The following is a 26791-nucleotide window of genomic DNA, read 5'->3' as shown; positions in this document are numbered from 1 at the left end:
TGCGCTTAACCCACTGCACTACCGCCCGACCCCCAAACTGGCACTTTCTTAAAATGATTAGCATATAATGATTCCTGACTATGTATACATTATTGTATAAAATCATAGCTGGATTTTTGATGCAGATACTACATAAATTATAACTGGGTTTTTAAAGCACAGTTATACTGAGTTGTAAGAAAAGTCATGACATGCTTTTTTTGTTTTTGTTTTTCTTTTTCTTTTTTAATTAATTAGGTTTTTTTTATTGTCACCAGGTGTCACCACTGCTCCAGGAGGCCATACTCACCCTTTTTTTTTTTCTCTATTTGTTATGACAGATGTAAATTGAGAAGGTAAGGGAGAGAGGGAGGAAGGCAGACAGAGACACACGTGCAGCACTTGCTTCACTGCTCATGAAGCATCCCCCTTCCAGGTGGGGATCAGAGGCTTGAACCCAAATCCTTGTGCATGGTGATGTGTGCACTTAACCGTTGCACCACCACCTGGCAACCTTTTCTGGTTTCCTATGCAAAAAATGATTTTTCCAACAACCTAATACTTAACATTTTATGTATGCAAGTCCCCAGAAGAAAGAAATTCCAAGGTCAGCTTGAAAAGCTAACATATACTTTTTATTCAGTAATAATAAGCAAAGAGATAAACAGAAAAAGGATTCTCTGACAATCAACCTTTGAAACAACTAAGAAAACTGAAATAACAACCAAAGCATTGCAATGCAGGGAAATATAAAAATTCATGCACTAACAGTTGAAAATTCAAGAAGTATACTTCTTTTACCACTAAACTCACGCATGACTTCATGTGTGGTTAGAATGAATGAGATATGATTTGTAGCATTTTTTTATGTTTTCCTATGCACAGAAGCATGTTGATACTTAAGAGAGAATTATTACATTCACCAGAGTAGGTATTCACTATAACTGTGATCTTGTTGAGGTCACATGATGTCATCAATAAAAGAAACATTCTAAGGTACTAAATAATAAGTAGCAAACTTCTTATAAGAGGTTATCCAAGAAAATGGCACACAAGTTGACTGCAGCAGAAAGAACTCACAGGAAGTGAACAGACACAATGAGGGATAATATTTTTTAAGACATGTAAATGATTTGGAGTGGGGGAGACAGTAGAATGGATAGAGAAAAGACTTTCATGCCTGAGTCTCTGAAGCCCCAGGTTCAATCCCCTATACCACCATAAGCCAGAGCTGAGCAGTACATGGGGGCGGGGGCGAGAGGTAGAAGAGGAAAAGGAGAAAAAAAAATAAATATATATATATAGTAAGGCAAATGATTGGGAAAAAATGCTATCTTCAGTCATTTATCTTTGGGCTCCGGGCTCTGAAAGACTCCTCCATTTAGCATAACAGGAGAGTCTGTTAAGATCTAAGCTCAGGATGATTTTTCCCCCCTCTAAATGGCTCCAACCAGTTTTCACTTTCCAAAAAAATGAAGAGTTATGTGTTCTGTTTTATTTATTTATTTTCAGTCTTCCCATATAATATAAGGAATGGGATTCCTAAAGCAAAGATAGCAGGTACAGGTGGAATAGGGCCTGGCACACAGTGCCGGAGTGTGGACCTTCTGCACACCCACATTTCATTTCTCGTCTGCGAAGCAGGAGCCTTCCAGGGCTGTTTGCCACTGACAGGTGATGTGACAAGACAAATGTGGAACTTACAATGAGACAGAGAAGGTTCCCAGGCACAGAGAAGTAAACATACATATACAGACAAAAACACCAGCCAGAAATAGCACCAGTTCTGATGGCGGGCTACGGCAAAAGAGAGCATGAAGCCAGCTCCCTGAGGATAGCTCAGGTTAAATCACAACCAGAAAAATACTCCCCGAATGAAACAAAAAGAGGCCGTCAGAGATTAACTCATAAAATCCATAGAAGGCACAAGTGGAAACCAAAGCTGGTATGATTATAAAGCTCCTGAATGTATTTTCAAGTACTCTTTCTTAGTTTAAAGAAAATGACACCATAAAGAAGACTGTATTTTCCTGTTACTGGGTATCTGGAGTGACATGGACCAATGGTCATTTCTTAAGTAGTAAAAGCATAAGGCAGCATGTGGGCACAGTGAAAGGTTCATAAATTCAAAGACCTTGTAGTAGCTTGTGCAGATAATCCTAAACACTGCACTTTATTTATCAAATAAGCAATTGAGGGGGTAATGTAGACAAGTGTAAGTAATATCACAATTTAGGACAAGGAGGTACAACTGTTCAGTGTAAGGAAAATAAGCCTTTTTGAACGAGACCTTGAAACCAAGGTCTCATTTGGACAGATGGGGAGGAAGACAGGAAATGAAATATAAATGCCCATATTTAACGGAGTATGATGCCAAGGGAAACACAGGACTTTAGGACCTGAAAGATTAATTGTAAAGAGGACTGTGGTTTGGAGTGCTAGGTTAGAGAGTCTTAACTTCACTCTTTAGAGTCACTGAAGATTCTGGATGTTTAAAATAGAAAAGATAGCACTACAATCTCTTTAATTAATTCTGTTGTACGGTTACTTTTCAGCTCTCATACCTCCTCAAATTGTGTCTTTTTGCAGGGTAGGGAGAAAACTTTTAAGAAGGACTGGAGTAAGGATCCCGGTTCGATCCCCCAGCTCCCCACCTGCAGGGGAGTTGCTTCGCGGGTGGTGAAGCAGATCTGCAGGTGTCTTTCTTTCTCTCCCCCTCTCTGACTTCCCCTCGTCTCTCCACTTCTCTCTGTCCTGTCCAACAACGATGACATCAATAACAACAATAATAATAACTACAACAATAAAACGAAATAAATAAAAATAATAAAAACATTTTTTAAAAAAAAAAAAAAAAAGAAAAAAATCTTCTGTCTATGGCCATACCACCCTGAACACGCCCGATCTCGGAAGAAAGAATCTTCTTGGGCTAGGTGGTAGCTCACATTACCATGTTTGAGGAGCTGATTAAAGTCCCCAGCCCCAAGGAAAGGTGGTGACACACCTGGTTGAGCTCACATGTTACAGTGTGCAAGGACCCAGGTTCGAGCCCCTGGCCCTCACCTATGGGGGAAAGCTTCACAAGTGGTGAAGCAGTGTTGCAGGTATCTCTCTCTTTTTCCCTATCACCCCCTTCCCTCTTGATTCCTGGCTGTCTATCCAGCAAATAAATAAAGATAAAAAAATTTTAAATAATAAAGTCCCCAGCCCCAGACTGGGGAGACAGCATAATGGTTATGCAAAGGACTCTCATACCTGAGGTCCAGGTTCAATCCCCAGCACCACCATAAACCAGAGCTGAGCAGTGCTCTGGTCTCTCTCTCTCTCTCTCTCTCTCTCTCTCTCTCTCTCTTTCTCTCTCTCATAAATAAAATATTTTTTAAAAAGTCCCCAGTCCCCACCTGCAGGGAGGTAAACTTCGTAAGTGCTGCAGGTGTTTCTACTTCTCTGTCCCTATCACTCTGTCTCACCCTCAGACAAAGAAAGAGGAAGGAAGGAAGGAAGGAAAGAAGGGAGGGAGGATGGGAGGAAGGGAAGGAGGGAAAGGCCAGCAGGAGCAATGGAGTCATTGGTGCAGGTACTGAGGCCAGCAATAACGCTGATAGCAAAAAAGAAGACTTTTCTATGAATTTTGGAATGAAACATTACCTTTGATAGAGCCTTGTTTATTTTACTTCTCAAATACACAAGACAGATTATCATACCTAAGTAATACATAAAGTGGTAATTTCAACTACTTCAAGAAATCTCAAAATGTGGAAGCTAAATATAATATAAAATGACTGAAAATTGTTAACATATAATTCTTACATATTTTTATTCAAGGACAATTTCCAGCTAACAAACAGAGAAGACACCAGGGAAGATAGTTCCTCAGGTCCCCACTGAAGAATAAACTTCAGTTAAGAAGAAACTATGTGGGGGTCTAGCGGTGGCGCAGCGGGTTAAGCTCACGTGGCGCAAAGCGCAAGGACCGGCATTAGGATCCCGGTTCGAGCCTCCGGCTCCCCCCCTGCAGGGGCGTCGCTTCACAGGCGGTGAAGCAGGTCTGCAGGTGTCTGTCTTTCTCTCCCCCTCTGTCTTCCCCTCCTCTCTCCATTTCTCTGCCCTATCCAACAACGAACGACATCAACTTTTCTTCTTCTTCTAGCGTTTGCCCTTCTTCCGTAGCCAGTCAACAGGTCAGGTTGAAAGCTGTCAGGAGCTGCTTGTTGCTGGCTTTGAAAGTGACTGGGATCCATGTGGATTCAGTCGGCTAGGAAGGATCGTCAGTTTCCCCAATGAATGGGTACTCACGGGATGCACAACGAGAAGGTCGATCCAATGCATCCAACGACATCAACAATAACAATAATAACCACAACAAGGCTACAAGGGCAACAAAAGGGGGAAAACTGGCTTCCAGGAGCAGTGGATTCATGGTGCGGGCACTGAGCCCCAGCAATAATCCTGGAGGCAAAAAATAAAATAAAATAAAAAAGAAACTATGGTACAAAGTCTAGAGGTGAGCTTTGGATCCACTTAACTAAGATGAAAACAAAACAGATTATGACTGCAGAATAGAATATGGATGTTATGAAACTATACATGTGTAATATAGATATGTATATACATATACCTCAGATTGCTTTTATTCATCTTTACAAAGTCACAGTAAACAACACCAGAGCATTTAAATACACACACACACACACACACACCTTTTAGATTTTAAAATTAGACTTAATGAATGATATTCCAGTATTTCCACCTTGCTAAAAGTGAAACGATTCTTTGATGCCTTATGCTCCAAGTCTGTCTTTTCAGGGTTTGATTAGCTGGTTGGTTGGTGAGTAGGTTTGGCTTGTAAAATAGATTTGTAATATGGACAAGTACTTCTGAAAGAGACTACTCTTGATCTACAGAATTCTTTGGGAATAATCTGGCAATTTTATTAATTAATTAATTTATTTATTTATTTTTCTATTTGTTTATTTATTTGAAAGATAAAAGAGAGAGAGAAGGATATCTACTGCAGTGGATAAAGCACTGGACTCTCAAGCATGAGGTCCTGAGTTCAATCCCTGGGAGCACATGTACCAGAGTGATGTCTAGTCTCTCTCTCTCTCTCTCGCTCTCGCTCTCACTCTATCTTTCAAATAAGTAAATAGATAGAAAAATAAATAAAATCTTGGGGGCTGGGCGGTGGTGCACCAGGTTATAGCATAAGGACCTGTGCAAGGATGGGGGGGTCGCTTCACAAGTGGTGAAGCAGGTCTGCAGGTGTCTTTCTCTCTCCCTATCATTCCCTCCCCCTCTCAAGTTCTCTCTATCCTATCCAAACAAATGAAAAAAATGACCACAGGAGCAGTGGATTCACAGTGCAGGGACCAAGCCACAGTGAAACCATGGAAGCAAAAAAAAAAAAAAAGAAGAAGAAGAAGAAGAAGGAAAGAAAGAAAGAAAGAAAGGAAGAAAGAAAGGAAAAATAAATAAAATCTTTTTTAAAAATACTGTGAAGACACTTTCAGTCATTCAAACCATTGATGACTGTTGGAATCTGAGTTCTCCCATCCTGCTGCTTGTCTCATCGTGGTCTTCAACCATCAGCTTTCCTCTGGGCAGCTGTGGGCCAGAGCAATGAACCCCATCCATGCACCTGAGCTTCTCAGAAAGCACCTCCCCTGACACACGTCACAGACTCTTAACACAGGCTCAGCACCTGACCTTTTTCTCATTATTCTGGGTTCTTCCTCTCCCTGTTATTCTTAAAAATTGTTTACATCACTGAAACAGAGATGTGTGGAACTTAATACATCTGTTTCTCTGACCTACTTCGATATATACTTAAGGGAGATGCTTCTCTCTCTTTTCTTTTTGTTTCAAACTTCATTTACTAGTTAGTATGCATCATTTATTCTGGCTTAGGGACTGTGGTGCTATAAATAATAATACAAATGGGAATTTAAGCAGGGCAAGTTTACTGAACTAAAATGCCTTGCTTGGCTGTATACTGAAGTGATTTCTAGACTGACTGGATCATACAGTCTAGGAAACACAAGGTCTGTAGGTATATGAATATATTTATTTACAGCTCATATACACGCACACTATTATGCTAATGTGAACAATATAAAATCTCTGATGCATTGATTATTTAAATATTGTATTTATTAATGACAACTGACTCTTCTGTTACGAGAAACTAGAAGTTCAGCTTGTCTTATTACTTATTTTTGATCCAAATTTAACACTAACCGGGATCCTTACGCCAGTCCTTGCGCTTTGTGCCACGTGCGCTTAACCCGCTGTGCCACCGCCTGACCCCCACAAATGTTTTTTCTATAACTCCCTGTTCCCCAAACACCCCCCCCACACTGTCAAGGTGTAGATGGATGACACATTTCTCTCCTGGATCATGACAATGGGCCATGTGATGAAATATTCTTAAGAGGGAACACAGGATACTTTAGTGTTCTCCATAAAACTAACTTCTTCTTCTTCTAGTGTTTGCCCTTCTTCCGTAGCCAGTCAACAGCGTCTGCTTGTTGCTGGCTTTGAAAGTGACTGGGATCCATGTGGATTCAGTCGGCTAGGAAGGATCGTCAGTTTCCCCAATGAATGGGTACTCACGGGTTGCACCACAGGAAGATCGATCCAATGCATCCCATAAAACTAACTAAAACAAAAGGTCAAAGGGCAGGTATATGTAAAGATTTTAGTGCCTTACCTGAACACCTCCAGAATGACCCTTTCTGGTAACCTGGGAGCCACCTGTTCAAAGGCTTTTTTGAAATCTTCCAGAGTTAAATAGCCACGATCTATTGGGAAGACAAAACGGAAAAAATAATCCACTTACCTTTTTGTTTGTTTGTTTGTTTGTTTGTTTTCTTCTTTTCTCCACACTCAGCTCTGGCTTATAGTAGCAGAGGAAGTTGAACCTAGGACCTCAGAGCCTGGGGCATCAGAGTTGCATCTATAACCACTATCCCATCTTCCCCAGCACCACCCATCACTTCTATAGATGTCCCGGCCTATATGGCAGCCATAGTGTTTGTGTGAAACTTCGGCACATTATTAGAAGAGCGGCAATTTATCATTGGTTTTACACATGAGGCAATCTGAGAATGCCTCATTGGAAGAATTTAAGAATCTGCTTCCTCTCTCCTTCAATCCCAAATGACTCCAAAGTCATTTCTAGCTCTGTCATTTGCTGGTTCTCTGAGTCCAGGAAAAGGGCTACAGTGACACACACTGCAGTGATGGCATTAAGCTGTGAGTGCTTGTGAACTTACAAAACAGTTTGTTCTTCAAAATGCATGCTCTGTCCTAGCTTGCTATTAGAAGCGTAATGCATTAACATTTCATGTGAGTGCTTCACCAGATGTGCCACCACGCATTAATATTTAGAGAGAAAGTATGACAGTGGTGAAGACCCTGCAGCTGGATTTCACAAGTATTTCCATCTTATGTATGATCTGGGGGGCTCTCTAGGGGGTCTGAAGCCATTCTGCTCAGTCACACCCAGTGTGAGAAAACAGCTCTTCCAGTCCCTGTGTCAAGTGAGAAGGCCAACAGGTGGCTCATGTCCCCACATTCCTAGACCTTTTGCTGTCCCCATCAGAACATAAGCAAGTCATAAGTACAGTTAAAAAGCTAAAAATGTTACCTCATCCATGGTAAATGCCAAGAATTTAAGATCATAGTAGAGAAAAGAACGCCACAGCAACACGGAAGGCACTAGCTAACGAAAGCAGTGAAGCAGTCCTCCAAGTCCACAGATTAGCTGATCTGTTATCATCTGCTGTGTGACTGAGTGTATGTTCCCTCTCACTGTTCCTTAATGGCAATTTCTCAGATCAAAACACTTTAAAGACACTTACAGTGCCTGTCAAAAGCTGTGAAGATGTGTCGTGCTTCATTCTGATAAAGTTGAGCTTCCTTCTTCTTCCTTACAATGTTTAAAAACTCCCCAAGGAGTACACCTAAGAGTTGGGGGGAAAACAAATTTGACAAAAGTATCTTCCTCCTTTATGAAAAATAAAATAGAAATGAAAAGTGTCAAGTGTTACAACCAGATGTTTCATCTTGACTTTGGTGGACAGTATTTACCCCGTAAATCCATGGAGTTAACAAAACATTTTTTTTTCTCCTAAGGGTGCAGGGGAGGGCTGGGCGGTAGCTCACTGAGCTAAACTCTTACTTATTACCATGCACAGGACCCAGGTTCAAGCCCCCTGGTCCGCATCTGTAGGAGGAAAGCTTCTTCACATGCAGTGGAACAGTGTTGCTGGTGTGTCTCTTTTGCTTTCCCTCTCTATCTCCCCTCACCCTTTGATTTCCCTGTCTCTGTCTATTAAATAGAGAGATGAATAGATAAATAAATAATTTAAATCATTATGCTAAATACAGAGTAACTCAACACTAGCGATCAATAGCCAGAACCACAGACATGGCTAGAGTTCACCGATCTTTTCCTGGAGATAAAGGAATGGTGATCTTGAAAAAGTATAGCACTCTCCTCCCTAACAGATCTGACAGGGCCCACAACAACTTGTGAAACAAGGTCTCTTAATTTTTCTTTCCTTCTGCCTCTTTAATTCCTCCCCCTACCCCCCCCCCAGCCAGATGTTATTACCACAAAGATTTCTTTGCCCAGCTGGAAGACAGGGGTGAAGAAGTCATTTCTCAAAAGTCAAATCCAACTGCATACCACAGATAAAGGTGGAAAGAAATATTCTATAAACAATAGAGCTGGCATGGTCCCCAGTCTCGGGTGCACCCCACGACTGTTCAGCCGCCTTGGGCCCTGCTTCCTGTGAGGCTCGTAACACAGGAGCCCAGCAGGACCACGGGAGATTGGATACTGCATTTACACTGTCTATTCAAGTGAATTCTAATGTGATCTTTGTGGAAGGTTTACAGTGCGGAGCCAAGAACTTAAATACTTCAGTGAACTGAGCCCTAAATATATACGTATTAAAAAAAAAAAGACAGAGAGAATTTTTTATAATTCAGGACTTCCACCCTGAAAGTGTCGCCCTGTTTTAAAAATAGCCCCAATCACACCAGCACCACGTGCTGTCTGTTCGGCACCGCCCGTCGCCTTGCCTGTGGGTACAGTCATGCTGAGCTGTACACCTTTCCCAAAATAGTGCCAGTGGCTTTTTAAAATGTGAAGGCTGTTTCTCTAATTTCTCAGGGTTTTTTTTTATTTGTAGCTGAATAGTTAGAAAAATTTTAAGTCAGTCTATCTTTTTACGTTTAAATGATTCCTTCATGAGTCTGACCCACTGGGTATAAATAAAGGTGCTGTCTTGAGCTCTAGGAAGAGGAGAAAGAGAACACACGTGATTCCAGCCCCAGGAGTTACTGGTCTGGGGTAGCAGACGGTCTCCACACAGGTGGAGCTTCAGTCATTCACATGGCTACACACAATAAAGAGGAGAAACAGGGGTTCCTAAGAGTCCCAGGAATTCTACAAAGTAGACTCTGGTGAAAGAGAAATCTCTTAGGGGTGGGAATATATGAGCTAAGACCTAGGCAATGAGAGGACACCAAGTGGCTGAATGGTGAGAAGAGCATTCTGCGGGGCTGAGTAGTGGCCCACCTGGCTGAGCACACACATTACCATATGCAAGAGCCCAGGTTCGAGTCCCTGCTCCCCACCTGCATGGGGGACGTTTTATGAGTGGTGAAGAAGGTTTATGAGGATCTATCTTTCTTTATATATATCTCGCCCTCCTCTCTTAATTCCTCTCTCTTTCCTGTTAAATAAAAAGGAAAAATGGCAGCTGAGAGTGGTGGATTTGTAGTGCAGGTGTCAAGCCCCAGCAATAATCCTGGTGCCAATGAAAGAAAAAGAAGAATAAGGAGAAGGGGAAGGGGAAGAGGAAGGGGGAAGAGACAGAGAGAAGAGAAGACGAGGAGGAGAAAAAGAGGAAGAAGAGAAGAGGAGATGGTTAGAAGAAGAAAAGGAGAAGTGGAAGCACCGTATGCCAAGGCCATGGGACAGGACACAGAGATGACAGAGACCACTAACCACCGCGGCCCAAGAGGGAGGAGCCAGAGGCAGGCAGGCAAGGGTCAGGACCCAGGCTCCGTGGGTGCCAGCAAGTCATCTGATTTTTATGTGGCCTCAGGAAATCAATAAAAACAAAGGTTTGAGGGTGGGGTAGATAGAATAATGGTTATGCAAAGAGAATCTCATGCCTGAGACTCCAACGTTCTAGGTTCAATCCCCAGCACCATCACTAGCCAGAGCTAAGCAGTGACATGATCTGATTCAGACTGGAAAGATTACTCTGGCTAGTGTCTTGAGAGAGGACTGGGGAGGGGGTAGACATGTTGAAAGGGAGACCCATTCGACACCTACTGGATAGAGATACGGTGGCCACCGTGCCCGAGTGTCCTGCAGCAAGGTACAGATATCTCCACATACAAAGAGGAGTGGAGTGGAAGGCATCCAGATGCACAGCAGTGTGCTTTCTGGAAAGTACAGAAATGCAGAGGTGTTCCTGTAAGACGTCCCTATACCTCTGGCTGCTCTCGAAATGGCCTAGAAATCCTGTTCCCACTACTAGCTCCACCTGCTGTCACAACAGTCAAATCGAAAATTACCACTTTACAAGGATCTCCAATAATTCCATTGCCATCAGCTTTTCACAACCATATACTTCTGTATATGGCTTGTGTCGACTCTGGAGTGAAAGAATATGCTCGAAGGACTCTAATTTCATATACAATATTAGGGGCCAGTGAAATAGCTCACTTGTGTAGCAAGCAGCTTTGTCATGTGCATGACCCACGTTCAAGCCAGGCCCCCACTGTACTGAAGCTTCGGTGCTGTGGGCTCCTATCTATCTAGCAACCTATCTATCTACCTACCTATCTATCTATCTATCTATCTGTCTGTCTATCTGTCTATTTTAAATATACAAGTACAATGCCAGGTCTTCTAGATAATTTATTCTACTAATAACAGTCACCTAAACAGACTGTACTCTAGTTACACATAAGCATACATCAGGAACTACAATATAGATCAATGTGTTTATCTGCGCTTATTAATGGGATCTCCAGAAGGTTCTCAGAAATCACCTGGCTACTTGGATATTATTAGTAATCCAAAGATTTGGGGCGAGACAACCTTACCAATGTGTCCTGAAGTCTCACCTATCCAGAGTCCTACCCCACCAGGGAGAGAGAGAAATAGGCTGGGGGTATGGACCCACCTACCAACGTCCCTGTTTTCAGTGGGGAAGCAATTACAGAAGCCAGACCTTCCACCTTCTGTACCCCATAAAAATTTTTAGTCCATACTCCCAAAGGGATAAAGAATAAGGAATCTGGGGTCCAGGTGGTGGTACAGCTAAGCTCACGTATTATAGTGCTCAAGGGCCCAGGTTCAAGTCCCTGGTCCCTACCTGCAGTGGTAAAGCAGGGCTGCAGGTATCTCTCTCCCTCTCTCCCTCTCCCTCTCCTCTCAATTTCTCTCTGTCCTTATCCAATAATAAATAAATAAATAAATAAATAAATAAATAAATAATATTTTTAAAAAAGAATAGGGAACCTTCAATATAGGGGATGGGACTCAGAACTCTGGTGGTGGGAACTGTACAGAATTGTACCCCTATTATCTTAAAATCTTGTTAATCATTATTAAAGCACTAGTAAAAAAAGAGAAAAAATATTTGGGTCTAGGCAGTGGTGCACTCATGTTATATAGACATGTTATTATGTGCAAGGACCACAGTCCAAGCCCCTGGTCCCCACCTGCAGGGGCAAAGCCTCATGAGCGATGAAGCAATATTTACAGGTGTCTCTCCTTCTTCTCTATCTTTCCCTTCCCCCTATTTTATTTGCTTACTGGGTAGAGACAGAGAGAAACTGACAGGGAAAGGGGGCACCACTTCACTGCTTGTGAAGGTTTCCGCCTGCAGGTAGGGACTAGGGGATTGAACCCAGGTGTATTGGACGCTGTAACGTGTGCTCAGCCAAGTATATCACCACCCGCCCTCCCCTCCTCTACCTCTAGATTTTTCTCTGTCTCTATGCACTATGTAAATCAAATAAAAATCATTTGAAGGCTTATTTTTAGCTCTAGAAAAAGTTCTTTATAAACACAGAAGGGTGAGCCAGGCAGTGGCACACCCAGCTGGAGCATACATATTACCACGTGCAAAGATCCAGATCAAGCCCCTGCTCCCCACCTGCAGGGGCAAGTAAGCTTCACAGGTACATCTGTAGATGTCTATCTTTCTTCCTATCTTCCCCTCTTTTCTTGAGTTCTTTATTCTTTAACAAAAAAAAAAAAGGAAAAATAGCCCCCGGAAATGGTGGGTTTGTAGTGCTGGTGCAGAGCTCCAGCAATAACCCTCCTGATAATTAAAATAAAAGTTAAAAAAAAACGGCACATTTGAATAATGCACCTGCTTTGCCATGCACATGACCCAGGTGCAAACCCAGTCCCCACTGCACCAGAGGAAGCTCTGCTGTCTTTCTCTCTGTCACTGATAGCTATTCTACACGATGAGCCTGGAAAGGAGACCTATTGTATAAACAAAAGCAGAGCTACTCAACTATGGACAAGGTGGTCTCCTCATCCTCCTCTCACCACCATTCCCCCCACAAGACCTAAACTGAGGATCTTACTGATGGACTCGAGACCAGTAATCAAATCCCTCCAGACTCTTCAAGTCTGCATTTTCCACTGGAAACACTTCCTTCTGTTTTACAAGTCACTCTACAAAATGAATTCTTTTCATGTTCCATAATGAATATCTATATTTTACTGTCCACGCTATTTAATTCATGTAATATCTATATTTTATTGTCCATGCTATTTAATTCATGTAATCTTGATATGCCAGAGAGAGAGAGAGACAGGCTAGGATTGTTATCTTTCTGACTTTATTGTTTTTAAGCAGTTTCCTATGAGGGTAATCATTTTTCACCACAGGGGTGGGTATATTCAAAAAGTCCAACAAAACTATATCATTTTCTCCCCCAGAAAGTTTCATTATGTATATTCTTTTTGTGGTTAATGGTTCTAACCTGCAGGGTCAGTGCACCCAGAGGAGGCTTTTTGAAAATGAGTAGTCTCCTTTCTGGCTATCACAGTGAGCTTAAATTAGAAACTGCAATAAACCTGGGGCGAGTGAAGGAGAAAGCAATAAAAATGCCAAGTTATTTAGACTGCGGCTCTGGTCCTGGATATAGCAGAAAGAGAGAGAGAGAGAGAGAGAGAGAGAGAGAGAGAGTGTTCATTCATGGTGCCATATATTAATATTTCCAAGGATGGCAAGAGTCTTAAAATGAGGGTTTTGAAGAATTCAGTGGGCTTTTAGCAACTCTAATGCAAGCATTCTCCAGCTTGGGAAATTAAATTCGGATGACCTCCCCTGGGGGCGATAGAGATAAAATGTGCTCACATAAGAATACAACAAGGAGGGGAATCGGGCTGTAGAGCAGCGGGTTAAGCGCAGGTGGCACAAAGCACAAGGACTGGCATAAGGATCCCGGTTCGAACCCCGGCTCCCCACCTGCAGGGGAGTCGCTTCACAGGTGGTGAAGCAGGTCTGCAGGTGTCTGTCTTTCTCTCCTCCTCTCTGTCTTCCCCTCCTCTCTCCATTTCTCTCTGTCCTATCCAACAACGACAACAACAATAATAATTACAACAATAAAACAACAAGGACAACAAAAGGAAATAAATTAAATAAATAAAATATATATATATATATATGTATATATATATATATATATATATATATATATATAAAAGAATACAACAAGGAGGCCGGTTACATAACTCACCTGAGAAGATGTCATCTCTGCTCTGTGCATGGCCCAGCTTGGAACCCCAGGCCCTACAGGTCGGGAGTGACACTCTCTCTCCCTCAGTCAAAAAAAAAAGTCAGACTGGAACAGTGAAGCCCTGGTAACAATAATATATACATACATGTACACATATATAAAAAAGAACGAGGGGGCTGGGTGGTGGTGCACCTCATTAAACACACATGTGACCATATGCAAGGACCAGAGTTCAAGTCCCGGCTCCCCACCTGCAGGGAGGATGCTTCACAGGTGGTGAAGCAGGTCTACAGGTGTCTCGCTTTCTCTCTCCTCGATCTTTCCTTTCATTCTCAACTCCTCTCTCTATCCTATAAAATAAAATAGAAAATAAAAAGGAAAAAAATGGCTTCCAGGAGCAATGGATTCATAGTGTAGGCACTGAGCCCCACTGATAACCCTAGTGGAAATAAAATCAGATAAAATAAAATAAAATAAAATAAAATAAAATAAAATAAAATAAAGAGTTTGCAATATGAAGTCAAACAAAATCTGACTATAACTGCTTACTTGCTTAGGTAGGAGCCAAAGGCAGCAAAACATATAATAGCCGGACTAGAATATGGACGTTTAAACTGAGAATACATTCAACTATCTGGTTCAAAGCACGCCAGACCCAATAGTAATAAACAGAAGTAAGCAAACCAGCTTGCCATTAACGTCATCATCCATGAATTATTTTTCTATTGCAATGACACTGGCCAGCATGGTGGAGGCAAACAGTCCATAATAACCATTACGATGAATAAGTCTCTCTGATTCTGTCACTGCAAGTTGAAAGGTGAAAATGAAGTTCCAGAGAGCCTTTTCTTTTTAAAGCATGAAAATAGAATATATTTCATATTTGTTTTAAAGATTTATCTATTTATTCATGAGAGAGCATGAGGGGGCAAAGGGAGAGAGAAAGAGAGAGAAGGACATCATCTGAGCACATGTGATGCCAGAGATCAAGCACAGGACTTCCTGCTTTTAAATGGTCCAAAACTTGGAGCCGGATGGTAGCACAGTGGGTTAAGCGCACGTGACACAAAGCACAAGGACCGGTGGAAGGATCCCTGTTCGAGCCCCCAGCTCCCCACCTGCAGGGGAGTCACTTCAGTCGGTGAAGCAGGTCTACAGGTGTCTTTCTCTCCCCTCTCTGTCTCCCCCTCTTCTCTCTGTCCTATCCAACAACAATAACAACAACAATAATAATACAACAACAGCAATGATTAACAACAAGGGCAACAAAAGGGAAAAAAAAATAGCCTCCAGGAACAGTGGATTCATAGTGTAAGCACCAAGCCCCAGTGATAACCCTGGAGGCAAAAAAAAAAAAAAGAAGTCCAAAACTCTGGCCACTGTGCCAACTCTCAGGACTCTGTTCATTATTTAAAAAGTAATAAAGGGGCTGGGCAGTGGTGCACCTGGTAGAGTGCACACATCACAGTGCTCAAGGTCCCAGGTTTAAGTCTCCAACCCCCTCTTACAGAGGGGGAGTTTCATGAGCGGTGAAACAATATTGCAAGTGTCTCTCATCTTGCTATTTCCCCCTTGTCTCTCAACTTCTTTGTCTCTATCCAAAATAAATAAACAGGGGCCAGGCAGTATACACCCACTTGGGGGCATATATTATCATAGTCCAGGGCCCAGGTTCATGTCCTTGGTCCCCACCTGCAGGGAGAGTGCTTCATGAGCAGTGAAGCAGGTCTACAGGTGTCTCTTTCTTCCCCTCTGTCTCCCTTAGCCCTCTCAATTTCTCTTCTCAAGTTTCTAGCTATAATTTAAAGAAAAATTTCTATCTAGGGACGAGGAGTGTTTCAAAGAATCACCCAGTGAAAAGAAATTCCAGGGTTCTTTGTTCAGTCCCCCCCCCCCACTTACGTACATTTTATATCGATGCAGGAGAAAAACACAGACAGCTGTGTAAGGATGGGGGGCACAGTGCATGCAGATTTTATCTGATTCACAGCCTTGGGCATACAGAAAGCAGAATTCCCCCCAAGTCTGAACTGTTGTTATTTATATAAAATACTGTACAGTTTATCCAGCAAGGAAATAAAATCATCCAAGACTGCATACGAGTCTTTGACATGCTCTGGCATTGAAGACTGCTAGTGGCCTACACTGGAGAAAGTTTAAGGACTATTCTTCCACAAGGCACGAGTGCCTCTACTCAAGAGTGTGCAGATCTCAGCATCCACAGGTCACTCTCTCCTCTGTGAGACGCTGTGGAAGAAGTAGTCCTTGTCATGAAAAATGGGGCCTCTCCACAAAAGGGAGTCCTAGTGCATGGATTAAACTCCATCTAGCAAACACACACGACCTGCTTTTGTGCACTGACCCACTCCTGAGGTCAACTCACAAGTTAAGTTCCCAGGGAATGAAGCATGTCACGGTACCCAGTACTTGTCCCAGGGGCTGACATGACCTGTGACCTTAAAACAAAAAAAAAAAAAATCAAGAGATGAGCTTGTCATTTGGTGAAGAGGATCAGCATTGAGATGAGACTGCTATGAGGTACTACCTGGCAGTCAGCTGAGTCACCCTGGGCAAATGACTCACCCTCTTCAAGCAGCAAAGTTTTTCCTTTTATACTTTCCAAAATGGAGATAATCTTAATGTGATTGAGCTGTACTCATGTTAGCAATCCACTAAGAGTGGCAGACCGTTCATCACAGGGTCTACACCTGAAGGGAATTCATAGGGGCTGGGTGATGGCACACTTGGTAGAGCAAGCAGGTCACCAAGCTCAAGGACACGGATTCAAGTTCCCACCTGTGGGGGTGGGGGGTGAGGGTGGGAGGGATTTAGCTTCACAAGCAGTGAAGCAATACTACAGGTGTTTTTCCTTCTATCTCCATCTCTCACTCATTATCTTTCTCCCTCTCTATCTCTCTCTGCATCCCACCTCTATCAAAGAAAAGGGAAAAAAATGGCCACTGATTCCCATGCAGGCACTAAGTCCCAAAGATAATACTGCTGAAGTAAGAGAGAGAGAGAGAGAGAGAGAGAGAGAGGAAGACCAAAGCATTCAAGAAATCATAGGTATAATTATTTGTGATAACTGTGGTAACACGGCACAAATTTTATTTTATTTTATTTTAATAAGTTTATTCTTTTTTTTAACTTTTTTTTTTTTTGGCCTCTAGGGTTATTGCTGGGGCTCAGTTCCTGCACTATGAATCCAATGTGCCTGGAGGCTATTTTTTCCCTTTTTGTTGCCCTTGGTTCAGCACTAAACATTCTGATAGAGAAAAGTTCTGCTAGCAACAATCAGAGGGTAGCAGTGATTTTTCGCTAGAATGGCTATTGTATTCTTTCTCTTGGATGTTTAGCCATGTGTCTCCCCACTGAAGTGAACACAAATTGCAACTAGTTGGAGAGTTAGCACCCTGGCTGTGAGTCTATTACTTTAATCCTCAAGAAATCACTCAAGAAAGTGACGCTTTGTGGAAATTACTTTACTATTCACATCAAGACTAGAAGAGGGAGGGAACCGAGGGAAAACCTGCAGGTGAAGGAGAGTTCTTTCACAGAAATACTGGGTCAGGGGGATAAGCATCTATACTGGCTTCTCATCCCTCCAGCCCAGACCCTTCCTCGCTCTGAGAAGCCCCTTGAATTTCTCAGATGATGAATATACCTTGTGACCTTTTGGAAAGTATTATAAAATGAATCATTTCTGGGAAGGCAGCATAATGGTTATGCAAAAGAATGAGAGTTCTGTGTGCACTCTACTGGGTATGCCACCCCCCTGCCCCTGAAGACTATTCAGTATAACAACAACAGCAAATTCTAGTTTGAAACAATTCTTGAATTTGAAAGAAGTGTTCCATTCGAAGCATATTCACTGTCAATGAGAAGGGGGCACAGGAGAAGCCACGTGTGTGAGATGGATGTAGAGACGCTCTCATCTAGAACTTAAAGTTGCAATGTTTGGGGTCCAGAGAGGGCAAACCAGGTAGAGCAAATGTGATATTATGCACAAGGACCCAGGTGCTAAGCTTTAAAATAGGCTCTTCACTTTCAAAAATAAAGGAAGCAATACCTCTCTCGGCTCATAACCACTATGTGCCAACCATAAGACTTACCTACTGCGCAAGGACCGTGTCTGTCTTTCTCTCCCCCTCTCTGTCTTCCCCATCTCTCTCCATTTCTCTCTGTCCTATCCAACAACAAACGATAACAATAATAACCACAACAAGGCTACAACAACAAGGGCGACAAAGGGGAAAAAATGGCCTCCAGGAGCAGTGGATTCATGGTGCAGGCACTGAGCGCCAGCAATAACCCAGGAGGCAAAAAAAAAAAAAAAGACATATATACTTACCCCCTCTTCCACCTGCTGCAGCCTGGCCTCTGTCCTCAGTGCACAGTGAAACCCCCATGTGGCCAACCCCAGTGGCTCCTCTTAAGTTCTTCAGCTTCCAGGCTTTTCAGCAGCATTCCACAGTGTCTCCCACATAGTCTCCCTTGAAATACCTACTTCTTGTGACTTTCAAACACATTCCAGATTCCCTCCTGTTTCCCTGCCATGGCCAGATCCTCTCTCTGAATGCCAGTTAGTTCCAGCCCACTGTCTCTAGGTGGTCTTGCCTGGTCCCATGGTTTCAAAAGCCATCTGCAAGCTGATGATCCCCATATCTATTTGCTTAGCCCAGAGTGGTGCTCAGAATGTCATATTCATACCACTGACTGCCTTGCCGCGGTGCCCAAAATGTCCCCGACTTAACCACATTCAATGTGGAGTTCTGCCCCACAACCCCCAGTCTCCCAAGCTTCCTATTTCGGTTCATGCCACGTCCATTCATTCAGCTGCCCAAGTCAGAAAACCCAGAATCATCTGCTGGATGTTGTAATTACAAGCAACATTCTCTTCTTTACACTTTGGTTTATTTTTTTTCTATAATAAATATATACATTACACTTATAATTACATAATCAAAACTAAAAGAACCAAAGTCTTTTTCTTTGGGGGTAACTAGAAACAAAATATGTACATAAACATAATGCTTTATAGCTTCTACATTTACTCTTAATTTTAAGTTTTATGGCTGAATAAGGGTGTTATTTTTAACTTTTATATTACCGGAGGTGTCTGCGTTTATTGAAGACATCACAGAATTGGTTTCTATCTAGAAAAGAAAAGAAAGGGCAAGTGAGTTCATCCAGTGCATTCACAATGTCAGTTGTTAAATTTAGGAGCACGGGGAAGGGATGTCTTTTGTGAGAAAATAACTTTGTGAGGATGCAGCAAAATAGTAATGTCACGGGATAGCTATTTACTTATTTATTCTTCCACCAATCTCTGTCAAATTTGATGCTAATCGGATACCAATGCTAATGCAACACACACACACACACACACACACACACACACACACCCCAAATGCTATTCTGCTGACCAAAACAGTGTAAGCAAATTAGGGCAAAATATATACCTGAAAGCAAAAGTACACAATAATCTACAGTGAGTTAGTATGAAGTTCACAATGAAATAGTGTCTACTTAGACTTAAATACCCTCCTCACCTATTTCCTATTATACTTCCCTCACTCATTCCCAAGCTACCCTTATCGAGCAAGGACTGCAAAAGCTGAATAAGGGCAAGAGACTGGCACACGTTAATGATAACTCTTTAGTCACTATCAGGCCACCACATCAGCTGGGGCCCTATTCAGTGAGTCCTGAGATTCCCAAACAGACATGATGGGCCTAGACCTCGAATAAATCCCTCTCTCCATTGTTACCAGTCATCTCTATCACAAACAACACAATAGACCCCTTTGTGGGCCCCCATTACCCTTAACTTGGATCAACAATGGTAGAGTATGTTCCATCCTCCAAAGAGAGGCTGGACAACATACTCTATGCTACACCTGAGGAAGATGGGTCCTGATATTGGGGCGGCTTGGAATGTTCCTACTCATGACCACAGAATGTGAGCTCAGATCTACAGGGATGCAGAGGTCACATAGGCTCAGAAGCTGAATATGGGCCCCAGATCACATCAAATCAATGGGGTTTACAGTCAACAATATTTATACACCTTTCCCATATTTGGGAGCTACTCTCTTCCCTGATTCAGCTTTCTGGTCCTTTTTCCAGCCATGACATCATTTCCCCAGACAATAACTTGGATCCACCTGCATATCAGATTTCAGGCTCAGAGGGGAAAAAAAAAAAAAACCTAGTATAGCCACAAGCCCTTTGGAATATAACTAAAATATGCCTACTAGCTATCTACAAAATGGAGACACCCCCCCCAAACTCTTCATCTGAACTATTCCAGCCTTTAGGCTCATGATTAGTCAACAACTGGTTTGGCTTTATATGTTAACTCTTTTTTTAGCCACGAGGTTCCAGATGCTAGTATGATACCAACCAGACTTCCCTGGACACACAACCCCACCAGTGTGTCCTGGAGCTCCGATTCCCCCAGAACCCTGTCCCACTAGGGAAAGAGAGAGACAGACTGGGAGTATGGATCAACCTGTCAATGCCCATGTTCAGTGGGGAAGCAATTACAGAAGCCAGACCTTCCACCTTCTGCATCCCACAATGACCTTGGGTCCATACTCCAAGAGGGTTAAAGAATAGGAAAGCTATTGGGAGCTGGGTGGTGGTGCAGTGGGTTAAGCGCAAGTGGCGCAAAGCACAAGGACCCGCGTAAGGGTCCAGGTTCGAGCCTCTGCTCCCCACCTGCTGGGGAGTCGCTTCACAGGTGGTGAAGCAGGTCTGCAGGTGTCCTATCTTTCTCTCCCCCTCAGTCTTTCCCTCCTCTCTCCATTTCTCTGTCCTATCCAATGACAACAATAATAACAACAACGACAATAAACAGCAAAGACAACAAAAGGGAATAGATAAATAAAGTTTTTTTAAAAAAGAATAGGAAAGCTATCAGGGGAGGGGATGACATACAGTGTTCAGGTGGTGGGAACTGTGTGGAGTTGTGCCCCTCTTATCCTATGGTTTTGTCCATGTTTCCTTTTTATAAACAAAAAATTAAAAATAAATAAATAAAAATAAATAAAATAAAATAAACTTGGTTGTCACACATGTAGTTGACCTTTCTGTTGTAGACCTCCCAAAATGCAATTCTTCCAGCTAGCTCAATTTTAAATCCCTTCTCCTGATCATGGAACATGAAAAGCAGAACAGGATGTGGCACAGTGGCTGGAGTACTGGACTTAAAATGCATAAGGTCCCAAGTTCAATGCCATCACCTATGGCTGAGTGATGCTATGGCTCTTTTTTATTTACTATTGTCATTATCATTATTATTAAAAGGTTTGTTAATTTATATGAGAGAGAGAGAGAGAAAGAGAGATAGAAAGAGAGAGAGAGAGAGAAAGGACCAGAGCATCTCTCTGATATATACATTGGTGGGAACTGAACTAGGGATCCCTTTTCCCTAGTTCAGTGCTTGAGAGTCCAATGACTTTGCCCATTTTTCCACTTCTTGGGCTGTGCTATGATTCTTTATCTCTTCCCTTATCACTCTTATGTTACCAAATATATAAATCTCTTAAAAAGACACAATATCAAATTGATGAAATGTTTAAAAAACAATAATTCAATGAAAGTCATTGTTAATACTATGGCCTAGCCTAGCATTCTTTTATTCTTTTTAAAATTTTTAACTATTGATTGGATAGAGGAAGAAAGAAAGCAAGAGGGATGTAGGAGAGAGGGAGTGAGAAAGAGAGAGACCTACAACAGTGTTTCACCACTCATGGAGCTTTCCCCCCTGCAGGTGGAGACCAGGGATTTGAACCTGGGACTAAAGCATAGACATGAAACAGCGAGCTGCATCAAATGGATTATTTGCATCCTCCTATCTCTATCAGCTAGCAAGTGTTCTTTTTATTAGATAGGAACACAATAGATTCCAGTGTTTACAACTGCAGCCACATATAAATGACATGTGACATAATTGCTTTACAGTTCCCTGACCTGCGTCCAATGAAGACTTCATTTGTTCAGAACTACTATTCAAAAATAAAACTTCCAGGGGACTTTGTGATGGTGCATGCACCATTTGCTTTTTGTTGTTGGTTTTTTTTTTTTTTAAACACACACATATTTATACACATTAAGTTTTTTTTAAATATTTTATTTAGTTATTATTGAATAGAGACAGAGAGAAATTGAGAGGGTAGGGGGAGACAGAGAGAGGTAAAAGGACACTGCAGAGCTTGCTTCACCACTTGTGAAGCTTTCCTCCTGCAGGTGGGGGCCAGGGGTTTGAACCCAGGTCTTTGTGCACTGCGATGTGTGCGCTTAACCAAGTGCACCACCGCCTGGTCCCCTAGCACATTTGTTTCAATGAACAACGACCTGGGTTGAAGCCCCCCAGTCCATACCTGCCAGGGGAAAAGCTGCTGGAACCATCGAGCAGTGCTGCAGGTGTCTGTCTCTCTCCTGCTTTATCTTCCCCTTCCCTCTCAAATTTCTCCAGATCTCTTTCTAACTAAACCCAGGTTACACATAATGCTTCACAGGGTGACTCCTTTAGCTGGCTAGCTTTGGAATTCCAACTCAATGACTATAGGTTAACAAGAAAGCTGCAATTCCGGGAGCCAGTCCTGACTCCTATAAGCTTCATCATCTGTTTCTCAGGAACCAAGCATGAACCACTGTGAAGCCAGCTGGGCTGTTGTTGGGACCTGTGTCATCAGAACATGCTTACTGTAAGGTGGGACACACTGAATCCTTGAAGGATGTAGGGGAGAAACACCACAAGGCCCCTACTAGCTTCACCAAGCCTGTAATCTGGCAAAGGGAAAGCACCATGAGGACCAGAGTGACTGCCACCCGTTGGTCTGGCAGCCGGGACAGTGGTGGCTCGGCAGGCAAAGCACACTGCTTGCTTGCGGGGGTCCCCAGCAGAGCATACAACAGAGTGGCGCCCTGTCTCTCTCTTCTCTCTCATTATGGGCTGGTGAGATAGTTCACCTGGGTAGTGGGACCCAGTTTCAAGTCTGGCCCCGACCTTACTGAAGGAAGCTTTGGTGTTATAATATCTCTCTCTCCCTCTCTCTCTCTCTCTCTCCTCTCTCTCTCTCTTTCTCCTCTCTCTCTCTCTCTCTTTCTACTCTCTCTCTCTCTCTCCCTCCCTCCCTCCCATCTGTCTTAAATAAATAAATAAATCTTAGAACAGAGCTGTTGGTCTATATCATATACAAGAGAGGGCATTCCAGACAAGAGCCTTGGCTGCTTCCTCTGCTGGATGAGAGCAGTTAAATTCCTTAAATCTGGACAAGATCTTGACTTTGATTAATTCCACTTCAATAGCTTAATAGGAGGGATCCATCCATCTCCAGAAAGGAGGCAACAGCTAAGAGGCAGGAGGAGCAACACCAAGCGGGCGGGGATAGCTTAGGAGGCGTCCTACTCAATTAAGAACCTCACTGCAGCTTGTTATTGATGAGTTAGGGCAACCTTTTCTTGAGCGAGCAGTATCCAGCAAAACTTCAAATGAACTAGCAACTGCACTTCTAGGAAATTACTACATAACTATACAACTATACAGACATAAAAGCATGCTCACTGTAGTAATATTCATAGGAAAGAGAACAGTGAAATGAGTATGGGTGAGGGAGACTGCGTGATAGTTACACAAAAGAGTTCCATGCTTGAGATGCCAGAGCTCCCAGGTTCATTCTCTTGCGCCACCATAATCCAGAGCTGACCACTGACCAGTGTTCTGGTCTCTCTCTCTCTCTCTCTCTCTGTCTTTCCTCTGCTTTGTATCTTTCTCTCTGTATCGCTCTCATTAAAAATAAACAAAACTTTAAGAAATTATTGACTTTTTAGGCTCCTAAGTCCCAGGTTCAGTCCCCTGCACCACCAGAAGCCAGAGGTGAGCAGTGCTCTGGTGTTTCTCTCTGCGTGTCTCTCTCAAAAAAAATTTAGAAAAGAAAGAAAAGAAATTATTGACTTTTTTCTCGTTTTGCCAGAGCACTGCTCAGCTCTGATTTATGGTGCTGCCAGGTTGAACCTGGGATTTTGGAGCCTCAGGCAAGAGAGTCTCCTTACATAACCATCATACCATCTAGTCCCGAGATTACAGAAACACTCTAAATGACCAAATACAGAAAAAATGGCTAAAAAAAATAATGTCATATACCTATTATTTTTGTCATGGTGGTATGGTATGAATTTATATGTTCATCTATTGTTAAGTGAATAAAAGCAAGTTAAAAGAAAACAGCATACTATGCACCCAGTTATATTTCTTATAGAATACTATGCATATAAATATTTGTCATTCATAGGACAATTTGGAATGATTAACGCGAAACTGTTAATAACAGTAATGACTGAGATATGGCTCTTGGGTACAGAGGAAGGAAATTTCACATTCAGTTTTATTTTAAAAAACTTTATTATATTTATTTATTGGATAGAGACAGTCAGAAATTGAGAGGAATTGGGAGCTAGAGGAGAGTGACAGAGAGACACCTGCAGCCCTACTTCGCCACTCACGAAGCTTTCCCCCTGCAGGTGGACCTGGGTCTTGAACCCGGGTCCTTGCACATTGTAACATGTGCGCTCAACCAGGTGTGCCACCATCTGTCCCTGTGTTCATTTTATTTTATTACTAGAAGACAGCTCAGCTCTGGCTTATGGTGGTGCAGGGTATTGGGGGGGTGCTGAGCCTGGGACTTTGGAGTCTCAGGCATGAATGAAAGTCTTGCAAAATCATCATACTATCTTCCTAGTTATCATATTCACATTCATACCATTCTGTACTTTTTGAAGTGTTTTTTGTTTGTTTGTTTTCTTTTTAAGATTTATGAAGGAGAGGAGAAAGACAGAACCAGAACATCACTCTGGCACATATGATGCCAGAGACTGGACTCAGAACTTCATGCTTGAAAGTCCATCACTTTTAGCCATTTCTTCACCTCTAGGGTCACTTGTTTGACTTTTTTTTTTTTTTTCCACAAGAGAGGTTAACAAGAGAACTGTTTGGCTTTGGCATATTGTGTTGAACCTGGGACTTCTGGGACCTCAGACATGTAGATTTGGTGTGCAATCTCTCTGGCCCTCAATTTGCTTACTATATAAATATATTACTTCTTTTTTTAAAAGATTTTATTTATTTATTAATGAGAAAGATAGGAGAGAGAGAGAGAGAGAAAGAACCAGACTTCACTCTGGTACATGTGCTGCCGGGGATTGAACTCAGGATCTCATGCTTGAGAGTCTAGTTCCTTAGCCACTGCGTCACCTCCCAGACCACAAGTATATTACTTCTGCAATTAAATTTTAAACTCTTAAAAAGATGTGTTAATATGAGAGTGAGGGAGAGAGAGAGAGAGAGAGTCATACCAGGGATCAAACTCAGGAACTTATTCTCCCAAGTCTAACACTCTACTCACTAAGCCACCTCCCAAGTCACTCTTTTCTTTAAATAAAGAAATCAATAGCCAATTCCTCTGTGAATTGTTCCATTCATTATCCTCCTCCCCGTCACTGTAACATCTCATACTGACTATAAATATTATCAGTCTAGTGATGAGATAGGCTTTTGTGAGGTTTCTGACTCACTCCTGAGTTTTTTTTTTTCCTTTAAGGTTTATTCATTTATATGAGAGAGAAAGAGAGAGAGAGAGAGAGAGAGAGAGAGAGAGGGAGAGGGAGAGAGATGGAAACTTAAAAGTCCTCTGCCCTGGCACATAAGGCACCAGAGACTGGCCTCCAGGTCCACTCCAGCAAATGCCAAACCACCTCTTCAGTGAGCATAGAACTAGTTTGTGAGAGGTCCCACGTGCAACCCCTCCAGCCACCCATAGCCACCGGGGAACAGTACACTGTTCAGAGGAGGAAAAAAGAAGAAATGCAGTAAGCACTGGGAAAAAACCTGCAACTCCTTACACTTTTCATCCCACCCCCAAATACAAAAGTAAGCTCTACCTGGGTGGGCTTGTACCCAAACAGCATTACAACAGCAACTTTAAAGTCCTCTCTGCTTAGATAGCCTTTGTTATCTTCATCACATGCTTTAAAGACCTAAAGAACATTAAATATCTTTATTAATAAGGCATGTATCGTTTGTTCAATTACTCTATTACTAGCTTAAATTCAATGTATAGTTAATATATTCAACATCTAAAATTCAGCCTGGCCGTAAGATTTGGAAATTGAATTGAATTATCCCCACTTTAATCCTCAAGAAATTTAAACGATGGGCAAAAGTTACTCGGGGAGGAAAAAAATGTGCAAACGACTCCATCGCTAGGCTAATACAAACCAATTCCTTTAAACAGCTGGGATAAAGTTTACCCTAATTTCCGTCCAAGAAAGTGCTGCCTTTTATTTTTACTTTGTTACTATTTTATTTTTATCAGAGCACTGCTCGGCTCTGGTTTGTGGAGATTCAAGGGATTGGGCCTGGAACTTCGGAGACTCAGGCAGAAAAGTTTTTTTTTGCATAACCATCATGCGATCTTCCCAGCCCAGAGGTTTTCTAGCTTACTTATTTATTCCTTGTTTTGCACCAGGTCTAGCTTAAGGTGGTGCTGGAGACTGAATCTGAGACCTTTGTTGCCTAGGGCATTAATGTCGTTTTGCATAACTATTAAGCTCTCTCTCCAGTCCCTAGATCGTAGGTTTAGTTCACTGTGTGACACACAAGAGAGAGGGATCCAGAAATCTTGCAGCCGAGGCCTCATTACTTTGGAAGGACGGTCCAGATCTAGTGAGTCCCAGACCCGGGGGATGGACTGGGCGTCCTGGGTCAAGTTCACGTGAGAGCCCGAGCTCCGGACACCTACTTCCACCCATTTCTTGTGTTCCGAGGGGCTGATTTCCCTTGTCCGTGGCCGGGCCCCGGCCTCAGAGAAAAACATCTCGACCAGCAAAACGGAGACGGATCCGCAGCGAGCGCCACAGCCTGAGCCTGCCCCAGGGAGGCCGCTGCCAGCCCGCCCAGCTCTCAGAGTGGCTCCCCAGGCGGACTGTACTTCCAACGTCTCGTTCCATTGGC

The 26791-nt window shown here is 42.6% G+C and overlaps 1 protein-coding gene across 4 annotated transcripts in view; it reads right to left on the bottom strand.

Moving 5' to 3' along the window:
• EFCAB11 (EF-hand calcium binding domain 11) overlaps nt 1-26751 on the bottom strand; it is a 151919-nt gene extending 125168 nt beyond the window's left edge. For 3 of the 4 annotated variants that reach the window (XR_009547246.1, XM_007526827.3, XM_060181237.1), the window contains exons 1-5: nt 26580-26751; nt 25720-25815; nt 18884-18929; nt 7842-7943; nt 6689-6779 (exon numbers count right to left, since the gene is read on the bottom strand). Coding sequence is in view for 2 of the 4 variants with exons in the window: in XM_007526827.3 (XP_007526889.2) it covers nt 6689-6779; nt 7842-7943; nt 18884-18929; nt 25720-25815; nt 26580-26654 (410 nt within the window). In the remaining 2 variants the exon portion in view is untranslated. The remainder of the gene's footprint in view (nt 1-6688; nt 6780-7841; nt 7944-18883; nt 18930-25719; nt 25816-26579) is intronic. The other variant, XR_009547247.1, reaches the window with a different exon arrangement.
• Between the last annotated feature and the right edge of the window lie 40 nt (nt 26752-26791).

Source organism: Erinaceus europaeus, chromosome 22, assembly GCF_950295315.1.
Source record: "Erinaceus europaeus chromosome 22, mEriEur2.1, whole genome shotgun sequence".
Lineage (NCBI taxonomy): Eukaryota > Metazoa > Chordata > Mammalia > Eulipotyphla > Erinaceidae > Erinaceus > Erinaceus europaeus.
The sequence above is the reverse complement of the archived record's forward strand: the minus strand, read 5'-3'. Positions and strand labels throughout refer to the sequence as shown.